The sequence below is a fragment of the Aptenodytes forsteri genome, unplaced genomic scaffold (genome assembly GCF_000699145.1).
Source record: "Aptenodytes forsteri isolate BGI_AS27 unplaced genomic scaffold, ASM69914v1 Scaffold376, whole genome shotgun sequence".
NCBI lineage: Eukaryota > Metazoa > Chordata > Aves > Sphenisciformes > Spheniscidae > Aptenodytes > Aptenodytes forsteri.
In genome coordinates this window covers 1,548,624-1,568,709 of record NW_008796056.1, presented here as the reverse complement: position 1 = coordinate 1,568,709, position 20,086 = coordinate 1,548,624, and the positions used below count along the sequence as shown (strand labels likewise).

The window sequence follows — 20,086 nt, the reverse complement described above, 5'->3', positions numbered from 1 at the left end:
TAGATGACCTTCAAAGGTCCCTTCCAACCCAAACTATTCTATGGTTTTATGATTCAAAAGCTGGGCTGTAATTCATCCTAACCAATACAAATGCACTGACAAGATCACAGGATGAGAACCCTTCTACAGGGAGAATCAGCTTGTTCCTTGTAGAGGGTGTAGCTCTCTAGTCCCTTTCTTATTAACAAATAAAGTAATGAGGTTTTGGCTGAGTAGAACTTGCTTCTTTGGATAAATAGTTTTTCCTGTTTTTTAGGAAACTACACCCTACGAGTGGATTGCACACCACTGATGTACAGACTGGTGTACAGTCTGACTAAAGAGGTAATATCACTTGAATTCTTTAGCCAGCATGTTCAGTGCTCACTTACTGGATGGGGCTCTGTGTATAAAATATGGTGTCAGATGTTTCTTTTTTTTCTAACTGCAGTACCCCTTTTAAGTCAATAGCTAAGTAACTGGAGCTTTTTCCCAGGAGTGGCAAAGGGATTTCAAGCTTATACCTTTAAATTATTAGCTATTAAGGATTAGGGGATTTTTCCACTCCTCCTGTGCAAGTAGTCCTTCTAAGAACAAAAGAATAAAAAAATGCCATGAGCCAGAGGACAGAAACAAGCACAAACTTGGCTGCCCAGTCCAACTGCTGGAGTGCCCATGGTAGTGGGAGACTCTGACTCCCTTTAGGCAGGGGAAGAAATTAGGCTTGCTACAGTGTTGTTTTTAGTGTGATGTGGCGGGTTTGGTCAATGTGCTCAGCTTCAGTGTATCCTGTTAGATATTCATTGGCTCTGACCATGATGCTCTCACACATATTTGTGTGGCACACAAAATTGAAAGGTAGGGACCTTTCTCAGGAAATAGCCTCACCGTCTTAGATGTAAGATGTTCCTGGCTTTGAGAGAGGGTCTTAGAGGCTGGTACTAAGGGCTTTTCATTTCTGGTTTTTTTTCTGTTCATCTGTATTAAAGCATGAACGTTTAATTAGTCTTCTGCGTGTGTTTTATATACATAGATATAATGTACATTCAACTACTGTATATATTCTATGAATCTACTATATCTGTCTTTATCTGCTGTACTTATTCAGTCATATGTCTTTTCCAGGGTCAATAATTTGTTATCTCTTGGAAGCTGGCATTAGACTGGTACAAAAGTAAAGGAAATGTAGTAATTCATTACAATAATTTTCTGGCAATTGAAAGACAACAAGTAAAATTTAACTCTGTTAAAATTAGGTGCCCAGATAAAGATACTTCTGTCCTGAACTGCAGACGAGCTGATCACCTGCAGTTCCCATGGTAACCTGTGCTAAGTGCAGGTGTTCAGAATGGTCAGAAAATCAGGTCACCAGAGTCTCAGTTTGGGTACCAAGAGCCATCGTTAAAATGTTGACCTAAATACCAGTAAACATGGTTGCGTAACCCTTCCTGGAGCTGGGAAGCAGTGACAAAGGGTGATGAATGCATGTAACCACAGCTTGTTGGTAGCTGATGTCTGAAGAGAATGCTGATCAGGAAGCAGGTCCTGCACGATCCCATCCAAAGTTAATCTGTGGCAAAAAGTGTTAATGCTGTTCTATGAATAATTAGCTTCGTGACCAAAAAAGCAAATGTATTAGTTTTATTTTGATCGCTATTGTGGAGTAATTCTTAGATAGTAGATATAGATATTAATAATAAAATAGATACTAATAATCTTTAAGAGATTAAAGATAATAAAACCTCAGCAGCCCATCAGTAAAAAGGAAAGATGAAAAAATACCTACAGTGTTTAACCTGCACAGTAATCTGGGAGGTAGTCTGAAAAGAGTGATGGAAATGAACTTTAGGATGGTCATGATTTGTATACCTCTGTAGCAGCTATGATGACGTAAACACCAAGTACTGTACACTTTGCCCTTCTAAGGTTACAGCTGCATCCATGGAAATAATTTCTGTGAACTAAAACAAGGTAGAAACAGTTTTGAATTAAGCCAAGATGAAATTGAAATTCCTGCCAAAGTGAAACAAAAGGGTTTGGTTTTGTGAGGGATTTTTGTGTTGAGTATTTAAATGGCTGAAAATCTCATAAAGAAATATCAGAATGTATATATTGACTTGAAATGTTTTACTTTCCCTGTGTTTTTCTTCCATCTCAAATTACCTATTTTTAGCAAATAAACTATTCCTCTGGAAAATGCTGTGTATTTCAAATGTTAAAATGGAAATGCAGAAAGGTTGAGGGACTTAAGACTGTGACTTATTCATTGCCCTAAGCCATAGGCTTTACGTGATGACAGGTTGTAGATTTGTTGCTTGGTAACATTTAAAATTGTACCCTTTGTCTTTTTTTACAATATACTTTTTCTAGATACCAAGTCCTGATGAGGGGTTTGAAGGAAAATCTCTGTATGAGAGCTGGTATAAAAAAAATCCATCAAGAGAATATAAAGAGGTTCCCAGGTCAGTGACAAAAGAAAATAAACAATAAACAATATAGAGTGTGGGGTTTAAAGAAATATCCACTTGAAAAACTGAGCGCCTAAAAGAAATGGTGTGATTCTCAGCTGGTATAAATTTCAGTGTTTTATTGATTGCAACTGATACACTATTGTACCACAGTTTTGTGAACTTGCCTTTGTAGCATGAACAGGAGGCTTTATATATGAAAAGTGAAATGTTCATGTAATTTATAGAGATTTAGACAAATAAGGGTAGTATGCACAAGCCAGTGGCAGGCACACAAGATGCTAAAACAGCAGCTTTCCCTTGCATTTGCTTCCAGTCTCCTGGAAGGCCTCTGAGTTTGGGTGGCTGGGGAGCACACCAGGCAGGTTTTTACAACACTGTCCTTCAAATTTACCGGGGTTTCTCTATAGAATCCCAAAGACTGATTCTATTTCATGGACCAATGCTGGAACTGTTGTGATTTCTCTGAGTTGAGAGCTTGGGATAGTGGAAGTTCAGTAGGAGAAAGGTCATTGGGTCTTCTCAATGATTAAAGAGTGAGTTAAATTCTCCTCCTGAGAGTTTCATTTCTCTGACCCTGAGAATGATGACTCTGCTTCTCAGAGAATGCAATTGATGAGGTGCACATAATGTAGGGGTCACAGGCAATTCATGGTGTATTGACAGAAAGAGCATACTAGGGAAAGACTGTAGTGACTGCAACTGCAGAATAAATAATTGCCACAGTACTTGGAAGCAAACTAAAATTATACTTTAAGTATTGTCACTCAAGGCATTTCCCTCTTTCTTGTTAAAAGAATAAATAAACTGGGTTCTGGCAATGACTTTGAAGTCTTTTTTCAACGTCTTGGCATTGCTTCAGGCAGAGCACGTTACAGTAAAAATTGGGTAAGTCTGTATCTTTGTAATTTTGTCTCCCCTGTAACTGCCTGAGTAATATCACCTGTAACTGAGCCATTTAGACTGCTAGCTTTTTGGAGCAGTTCAGTTTAGTGTGTCAGAGTGGAGTCCCAGTTCATTACTAGAACTCTATGTGCTACTATAACACAAATATTTAATAAATAAGAATAGTCAACTTGGTGTCAGTCAGACAAAAGGTACTTTGCTCAGGGTAAATGGATGTGCTCAAAATTACCTATGGTTGATGAAGGCTTATGAGTGGCTTATGATGACTTTTGAATGATTTGTAATAACTTATGAAGCTTTGAATTCAAAATGGTTCATGTATTATGGAAAATATGGGTTTGACTCTGGAGCATACTGTGAGATGAGACTAATTGAGAAATGTTCAAGGAGCAATCTATTCAATGTGGTCTTTTCCTCTGAAAAGGCATATCCGAAGACACAAACAGAAATGACTGTTGAGATCCAAGCAAAGAGAGGAAGGGCAATCTCACCTTTATTTAGCCAATTAAAAGTTATGTGTCTGTTCTTAGTTACCTTCTTTAGGCTCTGTACATGGTCAGTGCAGAGAGGCATCTCCAAATGACTGTTCATCTCATCATAGGTTGATGTCTAAGAGAGCCACCGCTGAGCAGTTCTTCTCATTCGACTGTCTGTAGTAGCTACATAGGATTAGTGTGACCCAAACACTTAACTTTACAGTGCCTTGAATCCCACAGCAAAGGTGTTCAAGCAAAGCTGAAGTATCCACAGCTGAATAATGGTTTTGTTTGGGTTTGTTTGTTTCAGAATGTAGAAAAATATAGCAGCTATCCAGTTTACCACAGTGTCTATGAAACCTATGAAATTGTGGAGAGGTTTTATGATCCCACTTTCAAGAATCATCTGACAGTAGCTCAGGTACGGGGAGGGCTGGTGTTTGAATTGGCCAACTCCATTGTGCTTCCTTTTGACTGTAGAGATTATGCATCAGCTGTGAGCAACTATGCTCACATCATCTATAATTTGTCAAGGAATCATGAAGAGGAACTGGCAACATACAATGTATCCTTTGGTACGTACATTCTTTTATCGCACTCCTCCTCTGTTAATGCTAGCAGTGCTTTATCTTAACGTATGTCTTACTCATGACCTGGTATTTACCTTGTGCTGTATGAACAGTAAATAAAACAAGGGCCACACCCTCCAATACTTTGAAATTTGAGTATTTTGTCACTAGTATGCCTGTGTAGAGCCTATGCCACTGCCAAGTAGAGTTAACACTTACAGTCATGTGTTCTTTGACCTGTGCATGGTTCACTGATATTGGCAATAAGATACCTTTGCTTTGGTCCCTAAAAAAAAATCACACTGCTTTGCAGCTTATGGTGTTGGATAATTCTCTGTCCAACACTGATCATAGGATCATAGGATAATACAGGTTAGAAGGAAGCTCAGGAGGTCTCTAGGTCAACCTGCCCAAGGCAGGGTCAGCTCTGAGGTCAGACCAGGTTGCTCAGAGCTTTATCCCATCTGGTCTTGAAAATCTCCAAGGACAGAGACTACAGAACCTCTCTGGACCACAGTGCTTGACTGTCCTCAGGGTGAAAAATATTCTCCTTATATCCAGTCAGAACTTCTCTTGTTTCAGTTTATGGGCACATGATGGCAAGTGCAAGCACTGTGAGAAGTTTGCCTGAGGTCAGACCAGGTTGCTCAGAGCTTTATCCCATCTGGTCTTGAAAATCTCCAAGGACAGAGACTACAGAACCTCTCTGGACCACAGTGCTTGACTGTCCTCAGGGTGAAAAATATTCTCCTTATATCCAGTCAGAACTTCTCTTGTTTCAGTTTATGGGCACATGATGGCAAGTGCAAGCACCGTGAGAAGTTTGCCTCGGGGCTTGGTCAGGCAGGAATGGTTCATCCCTATGCCACAATAGGGATCTTGTGCTGGCACGTGAAATTTTATTTCATGTTATAGGGATTCACAATATGCCTCCTGCCTGAGAAGCCTTTATTTTATTGGCAACAACATATTCTATCCAGTTTAGGACTTGGCTGCTAATGACTGATATCGGATACATGTGTGCGTACACACATACTCTTTGCTAATGACTGATATCGGATACATGTGTGTGTACGCACATACTCTCTCTCAGTCTTTCTCAAAGTGTGTGGAGGGACATACCAATAAAACATAGGTTGTTGGGATTTATAAAATCCCAGACCTACCTGAACAGTCTGGTTCTGGCAATCCATGCTCTAGTTTTTGCTGTTTCTGTTCATTCTTCAAGTAGCAAACAATAAGCAATATTCACAAAAATACTGATTTCTATTGTCTCCGAGGCAAGTTTTCACACAGAATTACATAGTTTTTAGTGTAGGAATACGGGGTCATCTGATTTTCATTAAGTGAGAATTGACAGATCATGATCACAGTGAAAGATAAAGCTTTAATTTGAAGAATTTGCTTTGTTAAATGATTCCTTCAGAATTTGAAGTTAAATGCTTCCTTCCTGCTCCCTCCAGATGCTCTCTTTTCAGCTGTGAAGAATTTTACAGAAGTTGCTGCTAGCTTTCATGAGAGACTGCAACAAGTAGATATCAATAAGTAAGTTTAACTTTTTTCCTTCCAGTCAAATACTCCATGTAGTCCTCTGGGCTCAGAGGGCATAATCTTCACTTGCATTTAGTCCCCTGAATAACCTTGGTGACAAATGACTCTCAGTAATTTGTTTCATTATAAGTCCTTATGGATTCTTGTCTTTAAGGATCTGGTTACTCTAGGAAACAAAGTATAGAAATGTTGAATTAGTGGACATCAGAGACACTGCAGAGCCTGGGAATCTAGCCATGTTAGCTTCAAAAAGTGTCCAAGCTAATTAGTGTCAATTTTTGACAGGTTTTAGTTGAGGAGCAGTGCCAGGATGATACATGGATGTGACTAGAATGCTGGTTAGCATGAGCAGAGCCAGCTCAGGTGTGTAACTCCCTCCAGGTAGAGACACATCCTAGGATTTTGTTGCTGGATTATCATTAAAGAACAAATGTTGACTTGTGGTCTTCGTTTGCCAGTTTCCAAGATACTGGTACCACTTAATGAAAAAAAAAATAGCTGTACCATGATTGTAGTTGTGGCAAGCTTTTTGGTGAGCTTTCCCAAAATTCTATGCACCACCTATGTCAAAAGGCCTAATTTGCACTTGGCTTAATTTATTCTTTGTAGGCCATGCCCAGAATGAGAAACCAAACTTCCTTGTATATATACATATGTGTATGTTACACTTCTTGGGAAATTTTCTTCTAATTTAGCCATATGCTTACCCTTATGGAAGACTAAGTGAGAATAAAAGCCATCTTTTTAATGGCAGCAACTTTCAAGATAAACGACTTAACAATAATTTCTTACGTAAAATATGACATTTATGACATGACATGTATGTGATGTTTTCAAAATGGTTTCATTGATGGATGGCCTAAATCTAAGCTTTAATTCAATGAACCAGTTTCAGTTTCTATTTACACCAATGTAAACTTGAAACAATTTGATTGACAGTAGTAGAGTTACTCCAGGCTTACAGTGATATAAATTTTACCATTTTTTCTTGGTGAGTGCCTTTGAAGCGCTACAATAAGTTACTTTGGATGTAAACTACCAAACCCACATATATTCAGTATAATATTCTTCACAGTTCTTTTATTTGTTAAGCATCAGTAGTATGCTCAGAGCTATTCAAAGCACACAGACACAGATGGTCTCTGCTCTAGGGAATTTACAATCTGCTGTCAGAAAAACACAATTCTTGGATGATTCAGAAGACGATTCTAACATCACAAGGTTCCTGTTTCTCAGATGTTGTGGTTTTACATAAAAATAAATGTGATTTTATTGAAGTAATTTGCTGCTGGCTGACTTTGTGGAAAATAGGGTCTTTAGAAAACTGTGGTACAAAAGAAGATAATGGTCTGCCTAAGCATCCTAATGAACAGGAGATACAGGAATAAGATGCAACATGAGAGAAAATACCTGAAAGTCTCTGTCTTCTTTGACACTATTCCTTGGCCTTTAAAAGCGGCTTTAAGAGACTTTCAGGTTATGAACCAGACTGTCTCACAGTACAGATCAGCATAATTCTATTGTGCAGGTTAGCTGACATGAGCTGTTTTCTGTGGGCTACACTTCAACATCTTGAATCTAATGTCCTTCATAAATCCAGAGCTGTGTACATTGGGGCATGGGATAAGAATGGGCCAAACACTACAGCTAACATATTCCTCTGTTTTCTTTTTAGCCTAATTGCTGTCAGATCACTAAATGATCAGCTCATGTTTCTAGAAAGGGCTTTCATTGATCCTCTTGGATTACCTGGCAGGCCATTCTATAGGTAAGAAAGGCTTATTTTTCAGTTTCTGCATGGAGTGCCCTATGAGAATTCTTTTAAGATTGACAGGTCTTTAAATGGAATTGTAATGATTTTATTCAACATGGTAAAAGTCGATTAAACAGCACAAATAAAATTGAAAAGGGAAAACAACATTAGGGAAAACTTCAGTGAGATACACTATATAGAACAAGGAAAAGTCTTGCTGGAAGCCTATTCGGGTCAGTAAACTCATTTCCATTGATTTCAATGGGCTTCTAAACAGATTAAAAGTTTGGCCCTGGACTCAGTTCAAGTAATTTCAGTGGTAAAGGATCTTTAGGAAGTTATTATTATTTGAAAGTGAAACAGGGTATAATTGAAGTAGCTACAATTTGATCGATTATAGCAGAAGTCACGCTAGCAAATACAGTGTAGAGGGCAGTGCTTGTAACAGCAGTGAAGTGAATTCAGTAGTTCTCTCATCCAGTTCAAGAAGTAAATCTTGTTTGAGAGGCAGAATAGTCAAGTCAAGTCCAGCTTTTTGGTCCTTCTACCAGTCTGCATAATTCAGAACAGTAATCTTTCCGCTAAAAAGTAACTGTAGAAAGAGAACTTAAGATCTACAGTCCTTACCCCTCATAGCTTCTGATTAAAAATCTGTTGAGAACAGTATCTTGTTAAAGCATCAGCTTTCCTACCTCAAAGCATGCCTATATCTGTTGGAGATTGTGTATATCTGTGAGAAAAGAAGCTGGCTTTTTTGTATCTTTCCATTTCATCTAAAATGAGGGAAAGGAAAATACTTTAGTCAACTTTATCTCAAGTCTTCTTAGCTATAAAGTTCTGGAATTCACATGGAATACTTTAGCTTATGTTATTTTCCTGCTTCATAGATTATAGGTACTATTGCTGCAATAATCTTATTTATTTACATCTTCAGTGTCAAGAATTTAACAGGTGATATGGAAACAGATTAGTTTTATTCAGAAAACAATATGTTTTATTTTCCTAATGCAGAATATTGTTATTTTTTTCCCTCAACTTCCCTACAGACATGTCATCTTTGCTCCAAGCAGCCATAACAAGTATGCAGGAGAATCATTCCCAGGGATCTATGATGCCATGTTTGACATTAAAAACAAAGCTGATCAACATGAAGCCTGGGAAGAAGTTAAGAGGCAGATTTCCATTGCAGCCTTTACTGTGCAGGCAGCAGCAGGGACGCTGAAAGAAGTAGCATAAATATTAACAACATAATCATCAACGAAGACTACGTATGACAGTTTGCAGAAGCCTTAAAAACAGAGCATTTAAAAACACTAGGAGGATTATTACAAAGAACACAAAATCCAAAAAATCTTTTTCTTTGCAAATAATGTACCCAAGGGGAATGCATTTAGCAATGTTAACAAGGTAATGTACTCCATTCGGAGAGCTCAGGCTTTAGATAACTTCTGAAGTGAGAATGAAAAAGTTTCATGTTTTCTCTTAGCTTCATATTTTAAGAATCGCTAACCACTGGATTTATTTTCAGAGCTTCGAATTTTGCTAGCTTGATTATTATAGCACTACTCATAGTGCATTAGGAAACCAGAAGTCATTTCCTGTGTCTATCAGTTTCTAATTTTGTTGCTGACTTTTTATTATTTACCTTGGAGTTGCACAATTATACTCCAAGATAGCCCTTTCAGCTCTCCTTTTATACAAAGAATCACGTATGAAGATGGGAAAACTGTCACATACTGTGTGAGGGATTTATAATGATCATAACAAGTTTTGGGCAGCCAGCCCAGAATATTCATCCATGACGTTCTTCTCTTCACATGCTGAGTCTTGCAGCTGTTTGCAAATAAAATTAAGCAAGAAGCCTTCTAGTCACCATACTAAAAACAGGGCAGTATATCGTCAGACGTATAATCATCTCACAAAACATGTCGTTCGAGATGAAGACCTACTTTTATTCTTTTATCCAAAATCTACCCCTGCTATGCCTTGTCCATATCAAGGTATTTTTAATATGAAGGCAATCAGAAGCAAAGAAAATTCATCATGTCCTTAGTTTGAAAGGATACCAAATTATTACCATCTTAGTAGAGTCTGTATTTCTGATTCTGGTGTGCAGCTTACTCATATGACAGTCTGCTCAAAAGACTACAATGGGACAACCGAGATCAGGCAGAGAAGACTCAGAAAATCAGATCCCTTCGTCTGACACTCTGCCACTAGAGGATTACTAACCTCTTGCACAGCAAATATTTTGTGTAATTTGATTTGCCATTTCAGCTGAGGCCTCCAACATGTCTTAGAAGACTGTCCCATGATCTGATGGATTTCAGTGGCATGGTAGATTTTTTTTCTTCTCCATAAGACCTCATTTATTCATAAATATTTCTACTCTTCACATTAAAACCCTTTAGGCATGTTACTATAATTAAGTTATTATTTTACTTAACTGTTGATCTTTCTCATAAAATAATCCAGTTTTCCAGGTAATGGGAAATGCTCTTACACCCACAGTTATTGCTCAGTTATTTTCACATTTTTATGAAAGTTACTGGAGTAAAACCATGGAGGCATGTCTTCCCCCAAATCTAGTTGCACTGATGGCAGACATTGCTGTCTCTAACTATTTTATCGCTGCTGGCTGCTCCACTGCTCTGTTTGCCTATGGAGAATCCACCTCTGAAAAAATGGGTCAGGTTAGTTTAGATCATCAGTTAGGCTAACCCAAAGGATTTTGTCTGCAGCAATCAAAGGAATGATAACACAAATCCGCCATGCAGAGGGGGGCAGTGATAAACAGCTTCTGTTGACCAGGTGGATACAAAAAGAGTATTTTTCTGTTGCCAAGGAGGATGTATCTAGAACTGAAGCACCAAACTCCAAAACTGTTGAGATCTTTCCCTAAATGACCTGTAAGCTTCCTCAGCAACTTTTTCTCTCAGCCCAGAAGACATAATTTTTTAATCTCTGGCCTAACCATAGCATTGTTTCATTTAAGTTTAATTAGGGCCCTTTTTGGCAATAGCTGGCAGATAATATGCAATGTCAGGGCCCAGGATCTCACAAAATACAGAGATAGTTACACTTAAACTACAGCAACATCCGTTTTAAAAAAAAAATCTGTGGTCTGTCCCCTAACCACTGCAGGGAATAGGATATAGGGACAGAAGTTCTCGCTCTCCTATTGACTCTGTTCCCCTGCGCACAGAAAGTTCAAGGCTGACTCGTCCAGAGAGAGGAGGCACCCATAAGGCTGGTTGTAACGCAATGGTTTACGTGATGTTTTGGTAAGGTGGGATTGAAACTGTCCAGTGCCTTCTCCCAGATTTGGGTCTGCTTTTTGACCCATCTTTGTTCAGTCCAAAACACAACCTGCAGTAGTTGAATTTTAAAAGCAAATGGAGCTTTGCTTAATTTTTTGAGAGGAGAAGATCCTCAGATGGACTCAGTCCAGCTCTTTCCCCAAGCCCTAACCCAGCCATTTATCCAAGGGATTTGAGGTCAAATACATTATGCTCCATGCTATCGGTTGGGGTGTTTCCCCACTCACTTGTCAGCACGAAGCTTTTCTGATCTCCATTCTGAGAAGCCTAATACTTGGTGTTGACTTCTCTTGAGACAGCTGCTGTGATTTTTATCCTTAGCTTATCCAGCACCATCTTGGATGTTACTGACCCCACTACAGAAAACCACCACAATTTTCAAAATTGTTAAGACAGCCCAGCACTCGTTCTGTTTTTTCTCAATATACTGGCCTGCAACTTGTGCCTGTTCAACAGCTTCTTCAAGAGCTGGTAAGACATCTTTGCGTCTTTATCCGGGGCTTGCTGAGAGACGGAAAGACAGACAGCAGATGGCAATAATGACAGCATGATATGTAATCCATGGTATGCTGTCTGCACTTGTAAGTGTGTACCTCAGACTCCTTTGTTTCTGTGAGGAAGGAAGCAAAAGTGTCTAGTTCCGCAAGCCCTAAGTTAGACATGGCAGCATCTAGCATTTAGACGTGTTCTAAAGTTCTTGATCAGTTTTTAAATTTAAAATAAAGATGCTTTTTAGTCTTCAAGAACTTCTATGAAAATTCTGATAAGAACATTCTTCTCGCTAAATCATTTCTTATTGTCAGTCTTCTATGGAGTCTAGATATAGCCACTGCAGCCTTCAGTTCCTCAAAGACTATTCCAGGCAGAAGTAGCTGATATCGTTACTGGACAGCAAAGAGCAAAGCCTATGTAGCTAATTGCTGAAGCTACATCATTTGTAGTCAGCTGTCCAAGCCATATGTCAAAATATATGCATGGATGCATATGCAACTGTCCATTTCCTGTATGTGTCACTAGGATTATGAGTTCTAAACAAAAAGCGAAAAAATGAAAGAATAGTTGTGTATGCACTGAGAAATGTTATTTCACATGACTCATTTACTAGGATGATACAAAGAAGGAAGGGTCACATTTCACATTTATGAACAAAATCAGGCCAACTGACACGTGCCAGCAAATGAAGACTTCTAGTTCCTACCAAACAAGTGGGGAACAATGGTTAAATAAATAAGTAATATGCATTAAAAGCACTGTCTGTTAATAGGTTCTTGCAAACTTTGTAGCTGCACTGAGAAACATTTCCAGTCCATTGATTCTTAGAGCTCAAAAAACTGTCTGAACCAGCCACATGAGCAAGGAGGTGTATGCTATGAAGCAGTCTACTAAGGAAAGGCAGACAATGAGAAGCCAGATACAGGAATAACTACTTCTAAGCATCTGTGGTTTTTTGTTAGATCTACCAGGGTATCTCAGGGGCATAGCTCAAGCCCTGAGTGTGAAAGCCTTTCCTATATAAGAAGTCAAGATAAGGTTTGTGTGCTAATTCTCCTTCAGTGAAGTAGAACTTCAAACAACATTAAGAAGTCTTTTATTTTTAGACTTCTACAGTGAGTTGAAATTCACCCTTAACACTGCCAAAGTGCTGTTGACAAGGTTAGCTGTTTTGGCTCTCAAGCTTTGATATTATTCCATAGGAATTGGCCAACAAAGACTGTTGAATTAAGTTAAAAAAAAAAAAAAATCAGTTGTTAACAGGAACAAAACCCAAAATCAACTAAGTGTGTTGAATTTACAGTTCATTGATCATCTAATGTGAGCCAGTTGTTCATGTAACTACAGATGTTTTCAGCTAGAGATGGGCATCAGCAGAGTTGTTTACTATAATCAACTTTCAGTTCTTCTATTTTCTAAATATGCTGTAATTAATACTTGGAAGAACTAAGATCCTAATTCCAGACAGCTCCTTGCAAACGCTCATTGGGCTTTTACAGTTACTGCAGACAAACTCACAGAGTCATTGATTTACATACAGCAGCAGATGAGAATTACAAGACAAGAGCTTTAGAAGTACGTAGTAAGCAGAGGGAGGAACCTAGCTGGCACAGTGGTATTGTTGAGAGCATCCTTTCCCATCTGAGCAATTACATTAAAGAATCTGGAGGAGAAATGAAAAAGGAATGGTATTTTTTGAAGAAAGTACTTTGTATCATATGATCACAAATTGGATGCTGTCAGCATTTTCCAAAGAACTCCATACAATGCCTATCCAATGCACTAAGAGTCTAAATCAAACGAAATGAAAGCATACCCATGTGTGGAAAAGGTAGAAACTATACTTGTATTAAAATGAATCCTTGCTATCATGAAATCAGCAATGTCAGTGTTACTTTGGCTGGAAAGTCTGTTGACCTGGCAGCATAATTTCTAAATTAAGATGCTGTCGACACAGATCTTACTGAAAGTGTTCATTTAGTTGAGACAGAGTAATCACTGGTAGTCAAGATCTTTGAGATGGGACCTGTGCTCATGTCTGCTTGTATGAGCAGTTTGAAATGTGCTGCTGGACTACAGACAATACTGTGGTGGAGCAGAGCAGCCAAGTCTCACAGCTGGAGTAAGAGTAAATTGTATTCTTTCACTTGATGGACAAGTGAATGTTTCCAGGGATGGGGTATCCACCACCTCTCTGGGCAACTTGTGCCTGTGTTTCACCATCCTCACCGTAATCAATTTCTTCCTTATATCTAGTCTAAATCTACCCCCCTTTAGTTTAAAGCCATTCCCCCTTGTCCTGTCGCTACAGGCCCTGCTAAAAAGTTTGCCGCCATCTTTTTTATAAGCCCCCTTGAAGTACTGATAGGCTGCAATAAGGTCTCCCCAAAGCCTTCTCTTCTCTAGGCTGAACAACCCCAACTCTCTCAGCCTTTCTTCATAGGAGAGGTGTTCCATCCTTCTGGTTGTTTTTGTGGCCCTGCTCTGGACCCGCTTCAACAGGTCCACGGAAGAAGCAGCAAATAATCCCATACTCAGCTGGGAGAGAAAAATAAATGTTTCAAGAATTTAGGGCTGGAAAGAATACAAAATTTACAATTTATGAAAATAGGAGGTTTCAGAATGTGGCTTTATTCAACACTGGAGTAGGACTACAACAAAACTTGCTTGAAAACAGTTGATGGCACAGTTGTTTGGTAATAAATTCAAGCAAAACATATGTGAAGTTCATTACTTTTCTATGCCAGCTGAAGAGCATGGACTGGGATATGACAGGGTAAGTTTGCAGGGCTGGTTTATGAAGACTGTCACTTTCTTCCCTAGTGAATATTTCACTTGTTTACAAGACCTGAAGGAGTTTAGGAAAGAAAAGATCAGCCCAGATTAGCCAATAACTACAGCACCTCAACCTAGTCAGAATGAGGATTTTTTTTTACAGGGGATTTAACTTTCTGAGGGAAAATGTTGTAACTCTAGGGCTCTTCTAAGTAACAAACTTCCCTGCCACTTATATCAAACTCCCACTCATGCACTGGTATTTCTGAGCCATCAGACAGCCAAGGAAACACAAAGAAACTGCTCAAACATCTCCATCAATGGATGGATCAGTCCAGGGCACCCAAGATCTCTGTTCTTTTCCACCCACTCAATGTTACCACCTCCAAACTTTTAAAAAGTGGTAGTCATCGTCACCGGGATAAGACAGGATCCAAAAGCACAAAATTAAGAATAGGTCTGCAAGACGGATAGTGGGTTTTCTGCCTGCTCCTTTTAATTGCTGCTTAGCCACTTTATTATATAGATTCTCACTCTCCTAAGCACACCCTGTAAGCTGCTTTTGCCTCCTGTACTGCAGTTTCACCTGGACACAGGAGGATGACATCTCCAGCTCTTTTATTCAGGCCACAACATAACAATAAAGTGATTCCTCAGGCAGTCCATGCTCAGGATCCCTTTATGGACTACCTGATCCCACAGCAACTCACTTTTCCCACCTGACAGCACATCCCTTTCCTCTTGCCACTCCTACAGCTTTTTAGCTTTTTTAACTGGTCCAAGTAGAGGCACAAGTTATAGCAGAGCTTGCTTCGGGATACTTTCTCTCCTCTTTCCTGGGCCTCCAGGGTCGAGAAGGCTATAGAAGACCACACAGCGAAGCATCAATGCTAATCAGAGAGGAGGTGAGAGAGAAACTTGCGGCTGGCATGGGTTTGCCCTGAAGAGGCCTGAGAGGTTGGGGCTGCCCCGTGGCCAGACACAGCCGGTTCCAGCCGGCTCCGTGACAGACCCACTGCAGCCACAGATGAGCTCATCAGCCAATTGGTGGGGCCCCTGTGAAAACATAGTTAAGAAAGGGCAAATATGCTGAAAGAGCAGAGGAGGGAGTTAAAAAAAAAAAAAGAACACGTGAGAAACAGCAGTGTGAGCACCTAGGTGAGAGGAGGAGGAGGAGGGGGAGCAGGTGCTCCAGCTGCCGGAGCAGGTCTTGCCCTGCAGCCTGGGGACAAGGCTGCGGTGGAGCAGATACCCCCACTGCAGCCTGTAGAGAACCCCACACCAGAGCAGCTGGATATTTCCCAAATGAATTGCAGCCTGTGGGGAGCCCACGCAGGAGCAGGGGAACAGTGCGAGGAGGAAGGAGCGGCAGAGAGGGGCGGTTAGGTACTGACCATAACCTCCATCCCCCTGTGCCGCATGGGATGGGGGTGTTGGAGGACTCAGGAGTGAAAGGGTGAAGTTCAGCCTGGGGAAAAAAGGGCGTGGAAGCCATTGTTTTATTTTTTGTCTTTGTTTCCTACTACCTAAATCTATTTTAATTGGCAATACATTAAATTAATTCTCCGCAGGTCAAGTCTGTTTTGCCCATGATGGTAACTGGTCAGCAATCTCCCTGTCTTTATCTTGACCCATGAGCATTTTCATTCTCTGTTCTCCCCCATCCCGTTGAGGAGGGGGAGTGAGCGAGCAGCAGGGTGGGACTGTGGCCCTTAGCCAAGGTTAACCCACCACAACTGTGAGTATAGCTCATTGTTTCTAAACCTTGTTCATGACTATCGTAGAAATCTTATACAGCAGCGCAGCATTTTTTATCTGCATCGCTTTTTGAAGACTGCATATGCAGAGAGATCATGGCAAATTGTGAGCAGCCACTTCTTTTAATGGAGTTAAGCGTTTGCATTGGTCAACAGCATTGATGAAGATCAGCTCTAGTTCAGCATAAAAATAAGTGTTAATCTGAACTCTAATAGAAACATGGATAGAGTAAGTTAAGATGGCTTAAGCGTATGCAACATAGGGCCCCTTATACCGTTCATAGTCTGCTAGGATGGGATTAATTTCACTGAACTTCACCCTTCCATGCATATATGCAAGTTATGTCCAAGACTCACTCTATAAAAAGCAGAGGAGAAGAAAAAAAAACACATCTAAGGTATAACTTGTCTCATTCTAAATCAATGTCTGAAGCAGGTCAAAAGATTTGTGCCTAAAAAGCACCTGTTTCTCACCACAGATTTCTGACATAGGAAGCCTACTTCAGAAGGTGAGAAACTGGTGTTGTACGTATCTAAACGAGATGAGGCGAGTCTCGCCTCTAATGCCTGCTTGGTCCATTCTGTGCTGGTTTACCAATACTTTTAAGAGACACATCATGCAATACCTGACTAGGTATTGACCTAGAGACCCTGACTAGGGTCTCTAGCACAAGCCACAAAAATGTAGTACCCTAGGTCATAAAAGATGTGGTCCACGGAAATGCACAAAACCCAGTCTTTAGCGTTTATCATTTGAATGATACTCAATGCCCTGTGAAGAAGCCCTGCACATCTGTCAAGGTATATAGAACAAGTAGGATATGAAAATATTGATCGGCAATAAGGGAAAAGAGGTTCACAAGTCATACGAGGACTGCGAAACCCCAGCTTGGTACCACAGAAATATGAGACATCAGCTTCACAGACCGTGTTGGAATTGAAACAGAATGATCAGGCATTCCTAGTGTGATTAAGTGACTCGATTTCATGTTATCTTTAAAAAGTAATCGAGACAAAATATTATTTCAGTGGTTTTGCATCATAGGTCAGAAAATAATCACTCATGAGAGGTACCTTAACCTTGAACTGTATGGATTTGAATCAGGCTTCAACTCTGAGGAAGGACTTTGCTTCAAACTGAATTCAAACCTCTCTCCTCTGCGCTCTTCGTATCCTTGGGCGACAGACTGGGAAAAGGCAACTTTCCATTTAGCCCAGTCCAGTCTAACCCAGTGAGCCCCACACTGCACCTCTCCTGGTGTGTTACTTCAACGCCTCCAAGTGATACGTGTGGCACCAGGGCTAACATTTATACCGACAGATCTTTCTATAATACTCTTCCTATTGTAAACCAAAATCTTTTCTCAACACTCTCTGATTAACGTAAGAATGTCACACTCGGCTTTGCAAAACATGAGGTTTATGCACTTCCTTGCTATCCATTGACATTTCTGGACAGGTCTGGCTCAAACAATCAGAGCAGGAGGAGAGGAAACAACAGCATAGATGTTAAATTGCCAATGAGTTTAAGGCTCAGCGTCTCATCTAGACAGTACTCTAATTGTGTACCTTAGTTGCTTTGTAGTATGTAATTAGCAATCTCATTGATTCAAATAAGAATAAAAAGAGTCACAGAAAGGCAGCAAATGAGATTCCCTCGCATAGTCCCTTACATAGGAGTTAAAAGCGTGCTCTGCCAGCTCTCACAACATAGTCTACCCCGAGACATCTGAATGACAAAAATTGGCTTAGATACTTTGGTAAAACTTAGCTTCTACTGTGATTTTGACAAGTTACTAAGATATTCATAAGATACCAGTATTGTATTATGGACATAGACTTAGAGTTATAATTTCCTGAGAATTTGAGGGGTTTTTTTAAATCTATGTAATGAAAGATTGGAAAAAATGTTCCGTAAAAGTCTGCCCTGGATTTGATGCAACGTGTGGTAATATTTCAATCAAGAAATTGAGAATAGCAGCCATATGCATCCGTATGTGAATCTATAACGGATTCCGTGGATAACGGATGTTTTCTGAGACAGAACAGGTAAGACAGTGAAAAGTTTGCCTTTGATGGCCTCAGGTGAAAATTTCCAGAGATGTGCGCTTGACAGCAAATGACCTTGTAGTGAGGTCTGTGTGTGTCGTGGTTTAATCTCAGTCGGCAACTGAACACCACGCAGCCGCTCGCTCCCCCCCCCCCCGGTGGGATGGGGGAGAGAATCGGAAGGGTAAAAGTGAGAAAACTCGTGGGTTGAGATAAAGACAGTTTAATAGGTAAAGCAAAAGCCGCGCACGCAAGCAAAGCAAAACAAGGAATTCATTCACTACTTCCCATCGGCAGGCAGGTGTTCAGCCATCTCCAGGAAAGCAGGGCTCCATCACGCATAACGGTTACTTGGGAAGACAAACGCCATCACTCCAAACGTCCCCCCCTTCCTTCTTCTTCCCCCAGCTTTATGTACTGAGCATGACGTCCCATGGTATGGAATGTCCCTTTGGCCAGTTGGGGTCAGCTGTCCTGGCTGTGCCCCCTCCCAGCTTCTTGTGCACCTCCAGCCTTCTCAGTCGGTAGAGCATGGGAAGCTGAAAAGTCCTTGGCTAGTGTAAGCACTGCTTAGCAACAACTAAAACATCGGTGTGTTATCAACTTTGTTCTCACCCTAAATCCAAAACACAGCACTGTGCCAGCTACTAGGAAGGAAATTAGCTCTATCCCTGCCGAAACCAGGACAGTGTGGAGCCCATATAACACCCATATAAGGCCCTCGACATCCTTCCTCGTCAGACTGACTTACGGACACGACCCTTGGCTCGCGCCCCGCGCGTTTCCACGCGGCTCTGCGATTGACCCGTCGGTGTGTTTCCAAACCGTCCTGCCCACGTGATCCCAGAGCACCCTCTGATTGTCTCCCCGCTTCCCATAGATCAGGAAGTGCTCCTATAGAACAACATGCAGATGTATATAGAGACATTTCTGTATATATATACATGTGAGTGTACCAACGTGTATAAATATATATTTATTTATACATAGATACACTTTACATGTATAAATACATGTGTATTTATATATGTGTACATATTGCACATTATATATTATATTTATACACACACATATAAAAATATAGTAAGGAAAGAAAGATCATAAGGAAAGCCCCAAAAGGTTTCCCAAAGACGCCACACAAACCAGAAAAGCCAGACAATGGGTTCATAAATCAGAAACTTTATTTCGAGGTCAGTTTCAGGCAGAGAAGGCGGGTGGCGCGGAGCTCCCCTTGTCCACGGCTGTGGGGAGCTTCCAGCTGCCTGTGAGACCGTGGCGCGGCGCAGACTGGGGCTGTGTGGGCTTCCTCGTCCTCAGGTCAAGGGCTTTGCAGAAAGCTGCAGAAATCTCCGGCTGAGTGGCTGAGGAGGGAGGGGACAGGAGTGCGCCAGGGTCTAGTTGTGTCCCTGTCTGGGCCTGAGGCTGTGAAAAATAGGACAATATGTACAAACAACGGGAGCAGCCACCCTCGGTCACCATGGGCAGCCCCTGCCCAGGGCTCTCCCAGCCTCAGGCCAAGGCTGTCAGTCCCACGTCTCCCCGGCAGCCCGGAGACACCCGTCCTGGGGTGGCTGTGTCACCAACCCCACCACCAGCCTGCTGCCCACTGTGACATGGCCACTACATTGCTGGGGCTGGTGCCAGGAGCAGATAGCTCAAAAATGGCACCGGCCAGGTGTTACTTTGGTTCCTTATCTTTATGTCGATGTCCTTGTAGAAAGCTGCAAATCTCTCTGGCTGAGTGGCTGAGGACAGGGGTGCGCCATGCTCTGGTCGCGTCCTCTTCGGGGCCTCTGGCCCCAGAAGGCAAAGGAAGAGCAGCCACTAACTCTTGCACCAGAGGCACCCCCTGCCTCCCTGCCTGTGGCCCAGCCGTCCCCTTCCCTGCCCTCTTCCCCGTCCTCTCACCTCTCACCTGACCCACCGGCTCGCCTCCAGCCTAGGCTGGCCCACCGCGCAGCCCTTTCTATACCCTCCCTGGGCCGGCCGTG

At 41.2% G+C, this 20,086-nt stretch overlaps 1 protein-coding gene across 1 annotated transcript in view; it reads left to right on the top strand.

The window, feature by feature from the left end:
* Positions 1–9,137, top strand: part of LOC103904772 (putative N-acetylated-alpha-linked acidic dipeptidase) — a 34,141-nt gene extending 25,004 nt beyond the window's left edge. Inside the window, exons 12-18 of the mRNA XM_019473926.1 lie at positions 257–324; positions 2,350–2,441; positions 3,245–3,335; positions 4,140–4,404; positions 5,862–5,943; positions 7,625–7,717; positions 8,749–9,137. Of these exons, the coding sequence (XP_019329471.1) occupies positions 257–324; positions 2,350–2,441; positions 3,245–3,335; positions 4,140–4,404; positions 5,862–5,943; positions 7,625–7,717; positions 8,749–8,938 (881 nt within the window). The 3' untranslated portion in view covers positions 8,939–9,137. The remainder of the gene's footprint in view (positions 1–256; positions 325–2,349; positions 2,442–3,244; positions 3,336–4,139; positions 4,405–5,861; positions 5,944–7,624; positions 7,718–8,748) is intronic.
* The last annotated feature ends 10,949 nt before the right edge of the window (positions 9,138–20,086 follow it).